Here is a 15,844-nt window from a genome sequence, read left to right as displayed (position 1 = left end):
GCATACACGCAGCACAGTTGCCGGCTTGTCTCCCAAGTTGTGCGTAAACTAAAAAGTAACATGACTAGATTAAGCTTACCTTTATTTACAGAAGGTGCTCAAAATGACGTTCCTCTGCTGCTAGAGAAATCTGGCACCTTTTTAACACGTTATTAAACACTTGACGAATTTCAGCTGCCGAATTTGTTGAAATCACAATCAGTGAAATGCTAAACGAGGGAACGATTTTCTCGCATCTCTTTCTAAGGCCGCTTCTATCTTATCTAATTTTTCCTCAGTTAGAACGCTTGGTTTTCTAGTTTTCTTTATGTTTAACAGGATCCAGACTCTTTAAATTTTTCTAGTAATCTGTATATCGTCGATTTATTGAGAACATGACATGTACACAGGACCGCCGAGAAGGGGGGGCAAAGGGGGCAAGTGCATATAGGCCCGTGAGCAATAAGGGCCCGTCAGATTAAGTGAGTCTGATTACTTTTTATTATCACGAATAATTATTCGCAGATACATACCGGTACTATAAAATTCTGTAAGAATATTTGTTATATAAATTTGACATATTAGCTCAACAATAGTAGAATTAATACAGTACAAATTAACACTTTATATGTAAATATTTGACTTTTATATAATAGAATATCGGTTTCCCACATTAACGTTCACCGACACGACAATTGAGGGCCCTGGCATTTGCCTGAACTATGTATCCGTCGCTTGTACTGAACACGTTCAATTATTTATTGGCTTGTCCTTTTTAACTACCAAAACCCCGCTGGCCCACTACAATATGCTAGTGGACTCTCTCAAACCGAAGTCGCAGAATACGTTTCCTTTTCAGTACATTGTATGTTTCGTGTCGAAACTTTCGTCTTTTCATTGTCGTTTGTCTAGTAAATTCTGTTCATTAGTGATACTGGTTATAGTTTAACTGCACAATGAACAAGTACAGGCATAAGTCGGGAGCTGAGAAGCACAAGGGGAGAGACAAAAATTGGAAGATATTAATATGGGTCCTACACTGCATGAAAAATATTATGAAGATATTAATAAAGACCATTTTGAATCTTGCGTACACTACTTTTAACACTTGAATATAAGTAATTGATTAACTAGTGGACTTACTCGTGTTATTTATGTAAGTTTGTGCGGCTTACAGCTGTTTCAGTGCTTCATCACACCATCCTCAAAGCCTACTAGATCTCGGCGTCATCTCGAACTTCTCTGCCTGTTATGTGGGTGTGTTTGATTGTTGAAAGGTGTTGAAAAGTGGAGTCAAATAGTGTGTGTGTACTGAAATTGATCTGTGTGTTGAGAATTTGATTGGGGTGTGTTTTAGTCTGTATATTTCGTATTGTTCTAGTGTGTTGAGTTTTTGGTTCTTGGGTTGTATGTGTAGGATTTCCATGTCCGCATTTATGTTATTGTATGTATGGTTAACATTGGTTATGTGATCGGCGTATGTAGATGTATTGTGTCCTCCGGTTATTACTTTAATGTGTTCTTTGTAGCGTGTTTGGAATGATCTGCCTGTCTGTCCTATGTAGAACTTGTCACAACTATTACATGTGAGTTTGTATACACCTGTGTGGTCGTACAACAATATGGTTCGAGATGACGCCGAGACCTAATAGGCTCTGAGGATGGTGTGATGAAGCACCGAAACAGCTGTAAGCTGCACAAACTTACATAATTAACACGAGTAAGTCCACTAGTTAATCAAGTACTTATTAATTAAGAGATCAGTGATGAGCCAAATATTTAAAAATCAATTCATGCCTCTAATGTAGGGCCAACCCCACTGAAACCTATGAATCTCCTAAATATAAATAGTCTGAGGGAATTAAAATTGGATACTTTATTTCCAAATATTTGCATAACCATTAGAATATTCTATACAATTCCTGTGACAGTTGCTGATGCTGAAATATTCTCCAGCAAAATCAAGGAAATAAAAAATGTATTCAGAGTAACAATGTGTCAAGAACGACTGAGTAACCTTGGCTCCTTAGTCTGGAGAGCGATCTTGCTGGGTCTTTAAATTTTGATAACGTAATTGATGATTTTGAATCAATGAAGTCAAGGAGAGTTGTTTGTTGATGTTGGACTGCAAGTTAGAAATTACAGGCGTTTTGGAATAATGTTTTATGAATATAATATATTGTGCTAATGTGAAGTGTTACTATAAGTTTTCAACGTAATAAAATTACGTGTGAGTTATTCTCATTTTATCAACCAGCAGGACATCATACAACAAATTTTGATGCGGAAATAATGGCTATTCATATCTCACTCCAACACCTACTATACAGAATAGATAAATTTCAAAATGCTGTCATCCTCTCTGATTCTAAAGCAGCATTATATGCAATAAATTCATATAAAATGATGTCAACCCAAATTAAAGAATGTCACAAAATGATCCAACAACTTCAAAAACTACAGAAAAGAATTCAATTGCAATGGATACCTGCACATTGCGGAATTGCTGGAAATGAAACTGCTGACTTTCTTGCCGAAAAAGGATCCAATTTAATTCAGAATACAAATACAAGCCTACCTTTTACATCCATCAAAAGACTAATTAAAAATAAATATAAAATCAAGCAAAACCAAGCACTATGTACCAAAGCCAAAGATAAAAAATGGAGCATTTTAATAAAAAAACCAGAAATTATTCCAGAAGTCCCACGTAAATCTGCAGTAGCAAAATTCAGACTGCTTACAGAACACGATTATTTGGCCAAACACTTGAATGAAATAGGAATTTACACAAATCCAAATTGCCCTCTATGCAACAAAGAAGAAAAATGACTGAAGATCATCTTATAACCTGTGAAGTTCTACCTGATGGATCCACCACAGAGAAATATTGGAGAGCAAGAACGCTAATGGCTTCGTTGCCAAAGCCCGGCATTAGATAACAACAACAACAACAACATGTAATAAAAGTGTATATTTTTAAGTTCGTATCTGTGTATGGGATTATCTCTTATTTATTTTGCAAATAATTATTATGGTTAGAATAACTGGTAACTTGTAATTGTTACTTTTTTCAATGGGGGGTCCGAGTACAGTATTGCACAGGGGCCCATAAATTCTGTTGGCGGCCTTGTGTACACCAGGAAATTTCTGCATAAAAATAAGCTGACATTTCACATACGACTCTGTTCTTTCATAGTTTAACATAATAAACACTTGTTGCTCCCTAATGTATAACATAGTGAACGAAACCACAGACAATAAGCATGAACAAATACGTACTCAATCACACAGCAAACGAAACTGAATGAGGCTGAGTAATACGCACTGTTTACAGCTAAGGCGCCTGCAAGACTAACCATGTTACGAGAAACGAGGGAGGCCACCAGCTGCGCAATCGGTGAGTGTTCCCTTCCTGCCAAGCTAATGTGTTCCGAGCAATGCCAAAAACCTCGAGTTACATTGTACGTGAGAAACCAGTTATAAATCCTATTAAAGTCTGACATTAAATTTTATTATCTTTCGTATTTTTGATTGGTAGATGTAATTTAATAAAATTTTATGATTTTCAGATTCATAGTAATCACGCACCAAGACTTGAACCTAGATTTAGGGCATGAAAACTCACTTTAGTCATTTGATTAACATTGCACCTTAAACATCAACTGAGTTTGTATAGTTCTGTAATTTCCAAAGACAACAGACATCACCATGCATTATGGAAATAGGTGTTCTTAAATGAAAATTTAACAGTTCAGTAAATTTTCGTGTCCCACCTCTATTGTATTAAAGACAACAGGGTTTAAACAGAGATGTAAGGTAACATAAAAGCACCAGATATCATGCTGTCATGCACAGACTTTAATAGTACATTATGCAACGAGCCTATAATGATAGTAATTAAGAATCGAGTATGGATATTTATGAAACGAGCGCAAGCGAGTTTCATAATTTTCATACGAGCTTCTTAATTACCATTATAGGCGAGTTTCATACGACTTTTTATGCTCGACCATATTTCTAACTTGAAATTACCGGTATTCAGATGTATACATTTTATTTGTAGGTATCTGACAAGATCGGAAGTGACCTTGTTCTAGGTCGTGAATTGTGAGATGTGCTCAGACGCGAAAGTATTGATTTTTTCCGAGGAACAATAATGTCATTGACCTTGACGTAGTCCCGTTAAACTTGATAATATTATAATATTATAACCTTGATTATTGAATTCGACATTGAAAAACGAGATGACAAATTGAATTTATTTGAATATTATTTACAATTAACGCTAATTATTATAGTAACAGAACATAACCTTCTGTGACAGTATTGGATTTCCAGCCTCCGTGACTTTTCGCTAATTCTCTTTCGATTGCATATCCGAGAATAATCGATATTTGCGGTTTTATAACGGTACAAAGCTGACTTGTCATTGGCTGAACACATGTAAGCTGAGTTATCATTGGCTGAAGACCTGTACTTTAATGAGTAGGTGTACTTTAATGACATGCATTAAAGGACTGCTACCAGATGTATAATTAGTACATTTCGGCATGGTCGAGCATAAATATACATATGAAACGGAACAAGTTATTAAAAATCACAATTGACTTTAGCTTTTAACCTCAATAATCCTTTTCTCTCTCATTATGTTACAATTATATCATCAAACAACATGATTTCAAGTATTTTAGTGTCAATGAAATGATTTCGTACAATCACAATTAAAAATTTAAATAAGTAGTCGGTTGTGATTTTCAGTTAAATGTGAAGCCATGACAGAATCAAGTTCCAAAAGACACAAATGTTTTTATAGTAGCAAAATTAAATAGGGTATGGAAAGAGGAGAGTGCAATTTTTATGATGTTTCTGTAAAAAATTAAACATGTACTGTTGCATGCATTTCCGATTAACAGTACAAAACTGAAGGAAAGGGAGAAGTAAAGGAATGAAAAAAAATATAGAGAGAAATAAACGAAATAGATAAAATAAATAAAGGACATGAAATAAAAAAAGAAAGAAGAGAAAATGGAGGAAAAGAAATGAAATTAAATGAAAAGAAAGAAAATAAAATTGAAGGAAACAATAAAGAAAATAAAATAAAATAAATTATTATGGAGGACAGGGAAAATAAGCACAGAAAGAGAAGAGAAAAGGAACAGAGAAGAAAAGAAAGACTGGATGCAGAGGCACAGAGAGGAAAAACGAATGAAAGAAGAAAAAGAATACAGAAAGAAGCGAGTCAAAGAAAGATCGATATTGTGAATATAACACTAACTTCTCCAATATATTTTTAAGTGTTGTGAAACAATTTAATTAATTGAAAATGTTGCTAATGATGTTCCTGTTTACAATATTTTCCTGAACTATTATTCAAAAGACAATATAATAAATAAAATCGTTCACAAGACAGTACATCCAAACAAGAATATAAACTTTGCATTTTCTAGATTACACACAGATGTGATGTTTTTGTATAATTCAAAAAAGTAAGAAAAAAACTAAGCTGTTCCAATGGGTATTAATAATTTCAACAAATAATTATCATTTGTAATATTACTTCGCTATTTACGAAAATCGAAATTTAAAATGAACAGAAATATAAAGATTATTAGTCGTTTATAATATTCATTACTTTACTTACTTGTCAGGTAACCAATAGAATTAGAAAAGCAAACTGTTCATGAAGGTTGGTACTTCAATTTGTAAATTACGGCTCTCCCTAAAATATTTCGAAAAAATTGATACAGGTGATTTCAAGTACATCGCTACTTTGTTTTTTTCTTTAATAAAGATACCCTAATTTTCGAATAAAAATTAGGGCCTACAGTATTATATTTCACATGCATAATTTCCGCCTGAATTAACTTATAGATACTAAATATGAACAAAATCCATTAAAGTACATAGTAAAAAAAGTAATGGCAACACTGCTGTCACATGACGATGGTGCGTTCGAGAGCTGCCAGCCATGTGGACTGTTAGCTGAGTTAGTGCAGCCAGTGGCGACAGTACTCTGTCAATCTACTGCAGTGTGTAGAACGTTCACTTTCATGGGATAGTGCGAGCACCCTAAGACCATGTTTACAAAACTAGAGCAACGTTCCTGGATAAAAATTGAAATGGCACGAGGTCATAGTGCACAAGAATGTTTTCAGGGACTGCGTGAAGCATGTGGCGATGCAGCGTTGCCATATCGCAGAATGGCACGATGGGTTAAAGCATTTCGGGAAGGCCTTGTTGGACTGGTACCAAAGGGAAGGTGACGACTTTCTTGGACGAATTGTCACTATGGACGAAACCTGGGCTCGCTCATACGAACCAAATTTGAAACGCCAGTCAAATGAATGGAAGCATCCAGGTTCTCCTCGTCCGAAGAAAGTGCGCCCTACACAAAGTGCTGTGAAGGTGATGTTCATTGTGGCGTATGACATGGATGGGGTAATACTGCACCACGCTGTACCTCCAAGGCAGACGGAAAACGCGGACTACTACTGCAGGTTCCTGCAGCACCACCTTCGTCCAGTCCTCAGGAGAAAACGACGACACTTGGGGGTACAGAACCCCATCATTCTTCATGATAATGCAAGGAGTCACACCGCTGCTGCTGTCAAGGACCTCTTGCGCCGCTGGCAATGGGAGATTCTGGAACATCCACCGTACTCACCCGATATGAGTCCATGCGATTACGATCTTTTCACCAGAGTGAAAGAACCACTGCGAGGGACCCGGTACAATACCAGAGATGAACTTATCCGTGCTTTAGGGCGGTCAATACGGAACATCAACATAGATGGACGTGCTGATGGTGTACGATGCCTTCCAAACATTTGGCAAAAGGTAATAAATAAGGGGGGCGACTATATTTAAGATACGTAAATATTGTACTCCTGTAATAAAGCCATGTCAGAAATATCGAACTGTTGCCATTACTTTTTATCCAACCCATGTATTTAAAAGAAATTGCTTCACAAAGTCAAAAAAATATATAGTTGTCATAAAAAAAATCTGTATCAGGATGGTGAAAACGGTATTTTTCGTGAAAAGTTTTAAATCAGTTTTCTTAACATCACAATTCTTCCTCTTTATACTTCGTATAATGAGAAAGCAAAAAAAGGGGAAAAAGATAGAACTAGAGAAGAGAAAAGAGGAAAAAGGAAGCAAAGATTGAAAGATGAGAGGAAAAGAGAAAGGGAAGAAAAACGAGAAACAAGGTCAAATGAAAAGGGAGGAAAAAGAAGTGAAAAAGAAAACAGTTCTTTGCCTCTGTTATTGCGTATTCAATTTAATCATTTGTTTCAATGTTTTCAGTCGCCAGACATAAGTGAATAATTGAAGTTAAATCTACAAATTATCGAAACCATCTCTAATTCATCTCGAATATGTCACATTGCTTCATTGCTATCAACTGAGGCTGGACACCCCTAAACAGACCCATAAGGGCCCATGAAAAGAACGGGTTGCTCACCTGGAAAATGCCGAATCAGAGCTCTTCTCCATGCTTTTCCTCCAAGATTCTCTTCTGAAAGTGGAGGAGTGCCGATCCCTACGAGAACCTCCCAGACCCCCTCCAGGGGGGGCCCGTTCCATTGGGCGGTAGAAATTGACGCATATCCCATAGCGACTCTTCCCTGTACAAACATAATCATAACCAGAGAGCGGAATTTAGGCAAAAACCTATTTTTTTTTCCTTGATACATACAGGCTTGAGAATTAATATTTACATTTTTCATGCTAATACAGGTATAAATAAAGGAGTTTTATAGTGCCTAAAATGCCTATTTCGATGTTAGTGCCTATTTTTAAGTTTTTTTTTTTATTTTTGCATTTTTTCGTAACTGTTTACAGTTTTCTTAACATCCTGTACCGTTTACATTCCAAGACAGATAACAATTCCTTCCTAGCAGTGAACAACACAATAGAGAAGTACCTCCGGGCCACCCCTTCTCATTCTTACAATCCTTCAATTCTAAAATTCCAACTTTCAGTTGGCCTGGGTAGCGTAGTCGGTATAGCTGGCCTTCGATCCCGGCCCAGGTCAATGGTATTTAGGTGTGCTTAAATGCGACAGGCTCATGTCAGTAGACTTACTGGCATGTAAAAGAACTCCTGCGGGACAAATTATTATTGTTGTCATTATTATTATTATTATTATTATTATTATTGTTATTATTATTGTTGTATGTTTCTCTGTCTGTTAGCAATTTAACACAAACTCGCTGGTTGTACCCAATAAGCATTCTCTTACATTCCAGACAGATAACAACCCCTTCCATTTGTAAGTACAGCAGTGAGCGACACAATAGCCACAATAGTGCTGATCATCTGCTGTGAAGCAAACTATGGAAATGTGATTGGTGAATGAAAAACACTCTTATATTAGTGACATTATTTAACAAAAAAAAAAAAAAACCTATTTTTATTTTATAGAGCCTATATAAAGGAGTTTAAGCGCCTATTTAGGCGCCTAAAATGCCACTTTTTAGGGCCTAAAATTCCGCTCTCTGATCATAACTAACACTATAGAAATTGAAGCATTATCTATCCCATAGCAACTCTTCCCTGCATAAACATAATCATAACTAACACTATATAAATTCAAGCATATCTATCCTATAGTGACTCTTTCTGTACAAACGTAATCACCATTACTGCTGAAATAATCACTTTCCCCCGCAGTGCCTCTTCCTTGTATGTACAAATCATAACTAATGCTACATAAATTGACGCAATTTCCATACTGGTATGTACTTCCTATTGTGGCCATAGACTACTGCTGGTGGAAGGCTCTGGGATGCTGTCCTAATTGCAGAAATAATTTAAAATGCTTCTTCTGTTTTCTCTACCTTATTATTTCATTTAAAATACAGAGTGTCCCAAATTGATGTATACACTCTTTGAAATACTATTTCACAGCAAAGAAATGAAACAGAAATACGATTTTTGCAGTTTGTGATTCAGAAGGCAGTGGAAAGCATGGAAACGTGTTCATCTGTTTATAAACAAACATGGCGGTGCAATTATCGTCCATTGAACATAAGTGGATACTGAAATGTTATTGGGAAGTGGAGAATGTTGTTGAGGTTCAACGACGTTGGAATGTTGAATTTGGAACACAACCACCAACAAGGTTAACTATCACAAGAATCCAAGACAAGTTTGAAGTCGACGGAACGGTGCAAGATGTGTTGAAAGGGAAGTTCCACCGATAACGAGAGTGTTGATGCAGTCATGCAGGCTTTTGCACAATCCCCAAAGAAGTCACTGAGGCAATGTTCTCTGAGATTGGTATCAGCAAATCCAGTGTTCATCGAATTTTGCGAGCTTAAAAATGGAAGCCTTACATTCCGAGACTTGTCCACACACTAAATGAGGATGACCCAGATAGGCGATTGGAATTTTGTGAGTGGTTCTTAAACATGTGTGATGAAAGGGAAGATTTTCAAGACTTAATTGTTTGGTCAGATGAAGCAACATTTAAACTTAATGGCACAATTAACCGGCACAATTGTGTGTACTGGGCTAACGAAAACCCACGCATCTTTCAAGAAAAGGCCGTCAATCTTCCAGGAGTAACAGTATGGTGTGGTCTGTCTTCCAGAGGAATAATTGGGCCGTACTTCTTCGAAGGCACTGTCACGGGTGAGAAATACTTGCAAATGTTGGTAACCACGATTCCACGTCTTAATGACCTCTTTGAGAATGAAAATGGGTTTTACTTTCAACAAGACGGGGCTCCAGCTCACTTTCATGTCAATGTGAGGAATTTTCTCGATCGCACACTCAATCAGAGATGGATAAGACGAAGTGGAAGTGCTGCGGAGTTCCCACCTCTATCTCCAGATTTAACCCCTCCAGACTTCCACCTGTGGGGAGCTCTAAAGGACACAGTGTACGCCACAAAACCACAAACACTGGAGGAACTGAGAGTTCAGATTGAACATGTCTGTAATGATATTCCATTAGCAACAATCCAGTTGGTATGTCGCTCTGTTGTACGTCGTTGTTGGGAGTGTACTGTGGCGGAAGGGAGCCATTTTGAATATGTACGGACTTAAGGAATACAAAACCGCAAAAATCGTATTTCTGTCTCATCTCATAGCTGAGAAATAGTGTTTCAAAATGTGTATACATCAATTTGGGACACTCTGTATGTACCCTAATATAAATGCATTTTTTCACTATGCATGATTTGCCATTCTAAAATTCCAACAATTTTATTTGACATTTCGATTTGTTTAACTCAATGTCTGCACAACCAAACCCTCTGAGCGTCACTTCAAGCGAATCTTCCCTGTATAAATTTACTCAAAAGTAATGCTATAGGAATTTAAGTACACATCTAGCTACTTTCTCTGTACAAACATTCACAACTCATTCCACTCATCACACAGCATCTATAAACCTCGTAGTGTGTATAGTTTGATACAGTTCATCCAATACATTACATAGAAATCACAATCTTGCGACAACACTTGGGACCCCTTCTTTGTCAGAGCATTTTTTCACACGAGGAAGTGAAATATCAAAGCACATACCTGAGTCTTTTTCGGTGAGTGTGAACACAAATGATGTGGCTTCCCGAAGTGCAGTACGCCTTGGTCCGACAGAAACACATCCTTCGGGTTGGCAGAAGTAAACCATGTCCAGAGGTAATGGGAAGTCCTTGTGGTCCTCCGTGGGATACCTCCGCAAGAGTTCGGGTGCCTGCACAGGTGGGGACGAGCCGGCCGTCGACCCACCGCGGGCACCCGAAGACCCCTGCGGTCTAGCTCCCACGATTGCAAGGTAGTCCACAAGACGAGGACATAAAAATTTCTTCTGAATGTCACACATTTTTCACAGTTATTTTACCTCACAGGTAGAGCCTGAACGTCCTCTAGCCCATGATCTGATGTAGCTCAGTATATGCACAATTTGGAAAAAATAAAAGGCAATTTACATGTATACATCAACACTGACATGAGCGGTACTATGTCGCACATAGCGAAAAAGCAAACAACCACTTTATCATTTCTAAGGAATTATAACCATAATTTCCGTGAAGTAGAAACATGACTTTGCTATATTACAATATTCACATTTGCAGGTGTATAAATTATTTATTGCGGCTGTACAAAACAGTTCTCTTTAGTCATCCCATTAATTGTCCCCGAACAGAGTGAGTACGTAGGGTCACCGTACAATTATCATGTGTCGAGAATTGTGGCACAGTCTGATGTCACTTCCTGGTAGTGATGCAGTAGAGGTGAGTTTCTGAAGAGTCATGGCATGTACGTGTTGGGTCTCACAGGAACTCACTCTGCAACAAAGAAATAAAACTTCACAATTAGTGTACATTACATACATCTTAAGTCATATTTTCTAATCTGCGTCAATGTTAAAATTACAGTTCCGGCATCGGATAAAGCGTTAGCACATAGAGCTGAAAACCTGGGTTCGGGTCCCGGTGCCGGAGTGTTTTTCTCCGCTCCAGAATACCTGCACGGAAATATCATACATACTTCAGTACATCACAATAATATGATATGCGTAAATAATCACTTAGTGATTTATAGTCCCGTCACTCTTATTTCCGGCAGCCAATCACGTTGCAGGTCGGCTACATTTAAACGTGTGCGTCTTGTCATTCGCTATTGATGATGTAATGAATTTCCTAAGGCTCGATAAATATTTAATATAATCGCCCGCCATTTTGGCTCTTTCGTTGGCGTTCGCAGAAATCACACGAGGACGTTATTTGCCATTCAATTATTTGCTCAATTACAGTGTGTTTGATTTATTATCATAGTAGCTACGACATGATAATGTTTAACGGTGAAGCAAATAGATTCATCTGGTAGCTCGGCAACGAAAGAACAAAAATGGCGAACGATACTACCTACCTAGACTTTATAGACCCTTCACTTCCTAAGACGTAAGCAAAGGGGAGGAGTCACACCGGAAATAACAGCGACACGACTATAATACAACACTCATTCCGTTGAATCCTGACCGCTCAGCCACTCGTAACGAGTGCACCTCTGCACATAGTGTGGTGGACATTGTGCCACTGTCACACATCTGTGACACAGTGTATGAGGGTTGGCCACTAAAGGGAAGCTGAGACATAGGACTTAAACTGAGAGGATTCAATCCGGCTTTGGAACTGGAATCCGGGAAAGCCCATTCACAATAAAAATTAAACATAACCGTAACATAAACACAGAAGTTTGTGCCCTGATTACCAAAATGGGATCATTCACAATGATTCACATAAACACTAACATTAACATTGCCATTAGACGTTAACATGAAAGTTTGCAAACTCCAAACTTTAATGCTTATGCTTACGTGATTTGCAAACAGTACACAATTGTGGAGCGCTGAAGTATACGACAGAATATGAGGAAATGGCGTTGTTGTTATGTTTCCATGGTTACCAAGTAGCCTACCTTTGTGGTTATGTTTATGTTCCCATTGTGAATGTTCTTGATTTTACCGTAACGTTTACATTTTTAAGTTAACGCTTACGTTATGTTTAATTTTCATTGTGATTTAGTGGATTAAGCGTCAGCATGTAGAGCTGAAAACATGGGTTCAGGTCCCGGTGCCAGAGAGAGTTTTTCTCCACTCCACCCATCCTTCATATCTGTTGTTGTTTAGTCAACTGTCTGAAGACAGTTTTGACAGGTGACACCAATAAGGCATTATTCATGAGGCAATAAAGCCAGGAGATGAGGGAGTAGCTATTTTTCTATTTCATCACTGATCACTATATTAAAATAGCGGTACCATTAAATTATATTTCAATGGTAATCTATTGGCCACCTGCATGTGCACACGCACTGCATACCTGCTAGAACTGGCCCTGTCGGTACTAGAGAAAAGATTATTGGTTAGCATCACTCTACGAACACTCTACCCTCTCCTCAGTATTAATTGCATAGAATGGACCAATGTCTTGCACGTACTTAACTTATATCAACATGTGAAATTTCATAATTACATAAATGCTCTGTCTTTTCAATGGTTCACTTCAAGTTAATTTGTAGAATAACTTAATACACGTAATTTTTGTCCATCCCTGCCATAAAGAACTCCTCTATTTCTTTCACTATCTTGTATTACAGTTCACATTCACAAACCCATATTTCTATGCATGAAATATCTTAAGGAAGTGTTTTATTTTGAAGCATGGCCTTGTCATGTAGATAAGTCGTCCACAGTAAACCTTGTGAATTTGTGTACAAGGCATTTCCCTCATTACTTTCTGTCCTCAAATTACTGCACTGCAACCCAATAACTGCTACTCAATTCATATGAAGAGTACACAGGAAAAACGATCAAGGTCCATCAAAAATCGAAATTGAGTTAATAATGCCATCTTATAGTGGAAAGGAAGTACTATCATGTGGTCTAGCTAGTAATAAGAAATCATCGTTCTTGACGTTCCACTACGTCAATTTCTATTAAATGCACACATAACAAAGTATTAAGTGCTTAAACTTTAAAATTCGTTTTTCTCGAAACTTTCTAAAATGGACCTTGATCGTTATTCCCGTGTACCCTTCAAATGACATGTGCTCAGGATAAATCAAGACTTTTCTGGCTTTGCTAATCTGGTAGTAAAGAGAATTCTATTTCTGAAATGGGGAGTCTGAAAGGCGGAATTTATTGTAATTCATGATATGATGATAGGCCAGGTTGATAACTAGTAGAGTTGAATTTTAACGTGGACAATAAATGGCCGGTAATTGTTGCCTAGGCTACAATTCTATTTCTCAAAGACAATGTTAGTGTATAAATGTACGACATAGAATCCTCTATTTTACTTTCTGTTGGAAGCAAACCACAGCAAAAAATGTTTATCGATTTAAATTGAGTATGAACCTGTGAACCAAACTAACTACTTTTTTTTTATGATGAAAGATGAGTGAAACAGAGAAAAATTCTCTCTGGCACCGGGATTTCAACCCGGGTTATCAGCTCTACATGCTGACGCTTTATGCGAAAAATAATCACTTAGTGATTTAAGACACCACTTATTCTGTCGGATCCCGGCCACTTAGTCACTCATAACGAGTGCACCTCTGCACATGTGTGGACATTGTGGTACTGTCATACATCTATGACGCAGTGCATGAGGGTAGACCACTAGAGGGAACCCAAGAGGTGGAACTTAAACTGAGAGGATTTGATCCGACATCGGGATGGGAAACCGGTGTGGCTTGGTGGTTAAAGCGTCAGCACGTAGAGCTGAAAACCCAGGTTCAAATCCTGGTGCCGGAGAGAATTTTTCTCTGTTCCACTCATCTTTCATCATATGACGACGCAGAACATCTGCATGGAAATATCACATGTACTTCGGTACATCATAATAATATAATATATAATAATAATCTTTTTTTTTACTCGATTATTTAACAACGCTGTAGCAACTACTAAGTTATTTAGCACCAATGAAATAATTTGAGATAGTATTTGACGAGATGAAACCGAAGATTCCCCATTAATTACCTGACATTCGCCTTACAATAATTAGTAAAGCCTCGGAAATAACGAAACCACGTAATCAGCCCAAATAGAAATCGAACCCACACATAAGCGCAACTCCGGAACAGTAGGCAAATGTGCTGTGTCCAACCTATGAAGGTGTCTAGTAACTACTTGAAGGCCAATGACTTGTGTATAAATTACTTCTACAATAATCTTCTTCTCCTTCTCCTTCTTCTCAACACAGAGATCTTTAGACCAAATTCATACTTTTTTATGATTATCTTTGATGGTAGGGCCTACATATTACTGAGTGCATTGCCCTACAGGATAGGATGCGTTCTGGTGAAATCTCTTCTGTTCTACATTTGGTGCAAGGCAGACGTCTACTTTTGAATCTTAATAAAATAGTCTGAACTTCTCTCTTTCTGATTAAAAGTATGGTATTTAGTCAGTGCTGATCCTTGTACAATTTATATAATTAGACCTATTAACTGTTATGTCCATTTCTTGTTTAAATACAACATACAATTTGTATATCAAGCCAGTTTTGAAATACTGTGGTGAAATCTTAACAGAAGCATCCAAAACAAATAAAAACCTACTCGAACGTATACAGAACCAAGCTCTCCGACTAATAACTGGTGCAGCTAAAAGTACTCCAATAGATGCCTTAAGAATTGTCCAACAAACCACTAATTCTAGAATTACAAACACAGGCCCTGTTACTATATGAGAAATACTGAGATTACCCAGCCACAATAAATAGAACAAATATTTAGACAGCAAACAGTTCCTAAAAACTCAAGCTGGAATTCTGAAAGAAACCCACAAACTAAAAGAAATGCTAGACATCCCCAAAATATATATATATATATATATATATATATATATATATATATATATATATATATATAATAAACAATTACAGCCCAGTAGAAAACCTTGAAATACGATATTATTTAGACCTAAATGAAACTTTCTGTAAAAAAGATACAAATTCAGAAATAGCAAAACCCATTACACTAGAAACACTAAATACAAAATACCCAGTAAATGACTGGACTCATGTTTATACAATGGATTCCTCTTTGATGATGAAGAAGTGGCTAGAGCGGGAGGAACATGTAAAGTCTTTGTTGGAACTAATACCACAAATTTTGATGGTGAGATTGAAGCAATATGCACATCAATACAGAATATCTTTAACTGGATAAACAAATCCAATAATTTTGTAATATTATCAAACTCCAAAATTGCTATTCAAGCTATAGCATGCACCAGCTACCCTAAAATGTAAAAATCAAAGAAATATATGCCGTGATTCGACAAATTCAAAATCTGAAGAAAAACATCATATCATCATTGAAGAAAAAATACCGCATAACTG

The 15,844-nt window shown here is 37.1% G+C and overlaps 1 protein-coding gene across 4 annotated transcripts in view; it reads right to left on the bottom strand.

The window, feature by feature from the left end:
* Nucleotides 1-15,844, bottom strand: part of Rab3-GEF (Rab3 GDP-GTP exchange factor) — a 265,816-nt gene that overhangs the window by 237,819 nt on the left and 12,153 nt on the right. For all 4 annotated transcript variants that reach the window (XM_069826882.1, XM_069826883.1, XM_069826884.1 and 1 more), the window contains exons 2-3: nt 10,518-11,281; nt 7,448-7,610 (exon numbers count right to left, since the gene is read on the bottom strand). In XM_069826882.1, the coding sequence (XP_069682983.1) occupies nt 7,448-7,610; nt 10,518-10,815 (461 nt within the window). In that variant the 5' untranslated portion in view covers nt 10,816-11,281. The remainder of the gene's footprint in view (nt 1-7,447; nt 7,611-10,517; nt 11,282-15,844) is intronic.

The sequence above is a fragment of the Periplaneta americana genome, chromosome 5 (assembly GCF_040183065.1).
Source record: "Periplaneta americana isolate PAMFEO1 chromosome 5, P.americana_PAMFEO1_priV1, whole genome shotgun sequence".
NCBI lineage: Eukaryota > Metazoa > Arthropoda > Insecta > Blattodea > Blattidae > Periplaneta > Periplaneta americana.
The sequence above is the reverse complement of the archived record's forward strand: the minus strand, read 5'-3'. Positions and strand labels throughout refer to the sequence as shown.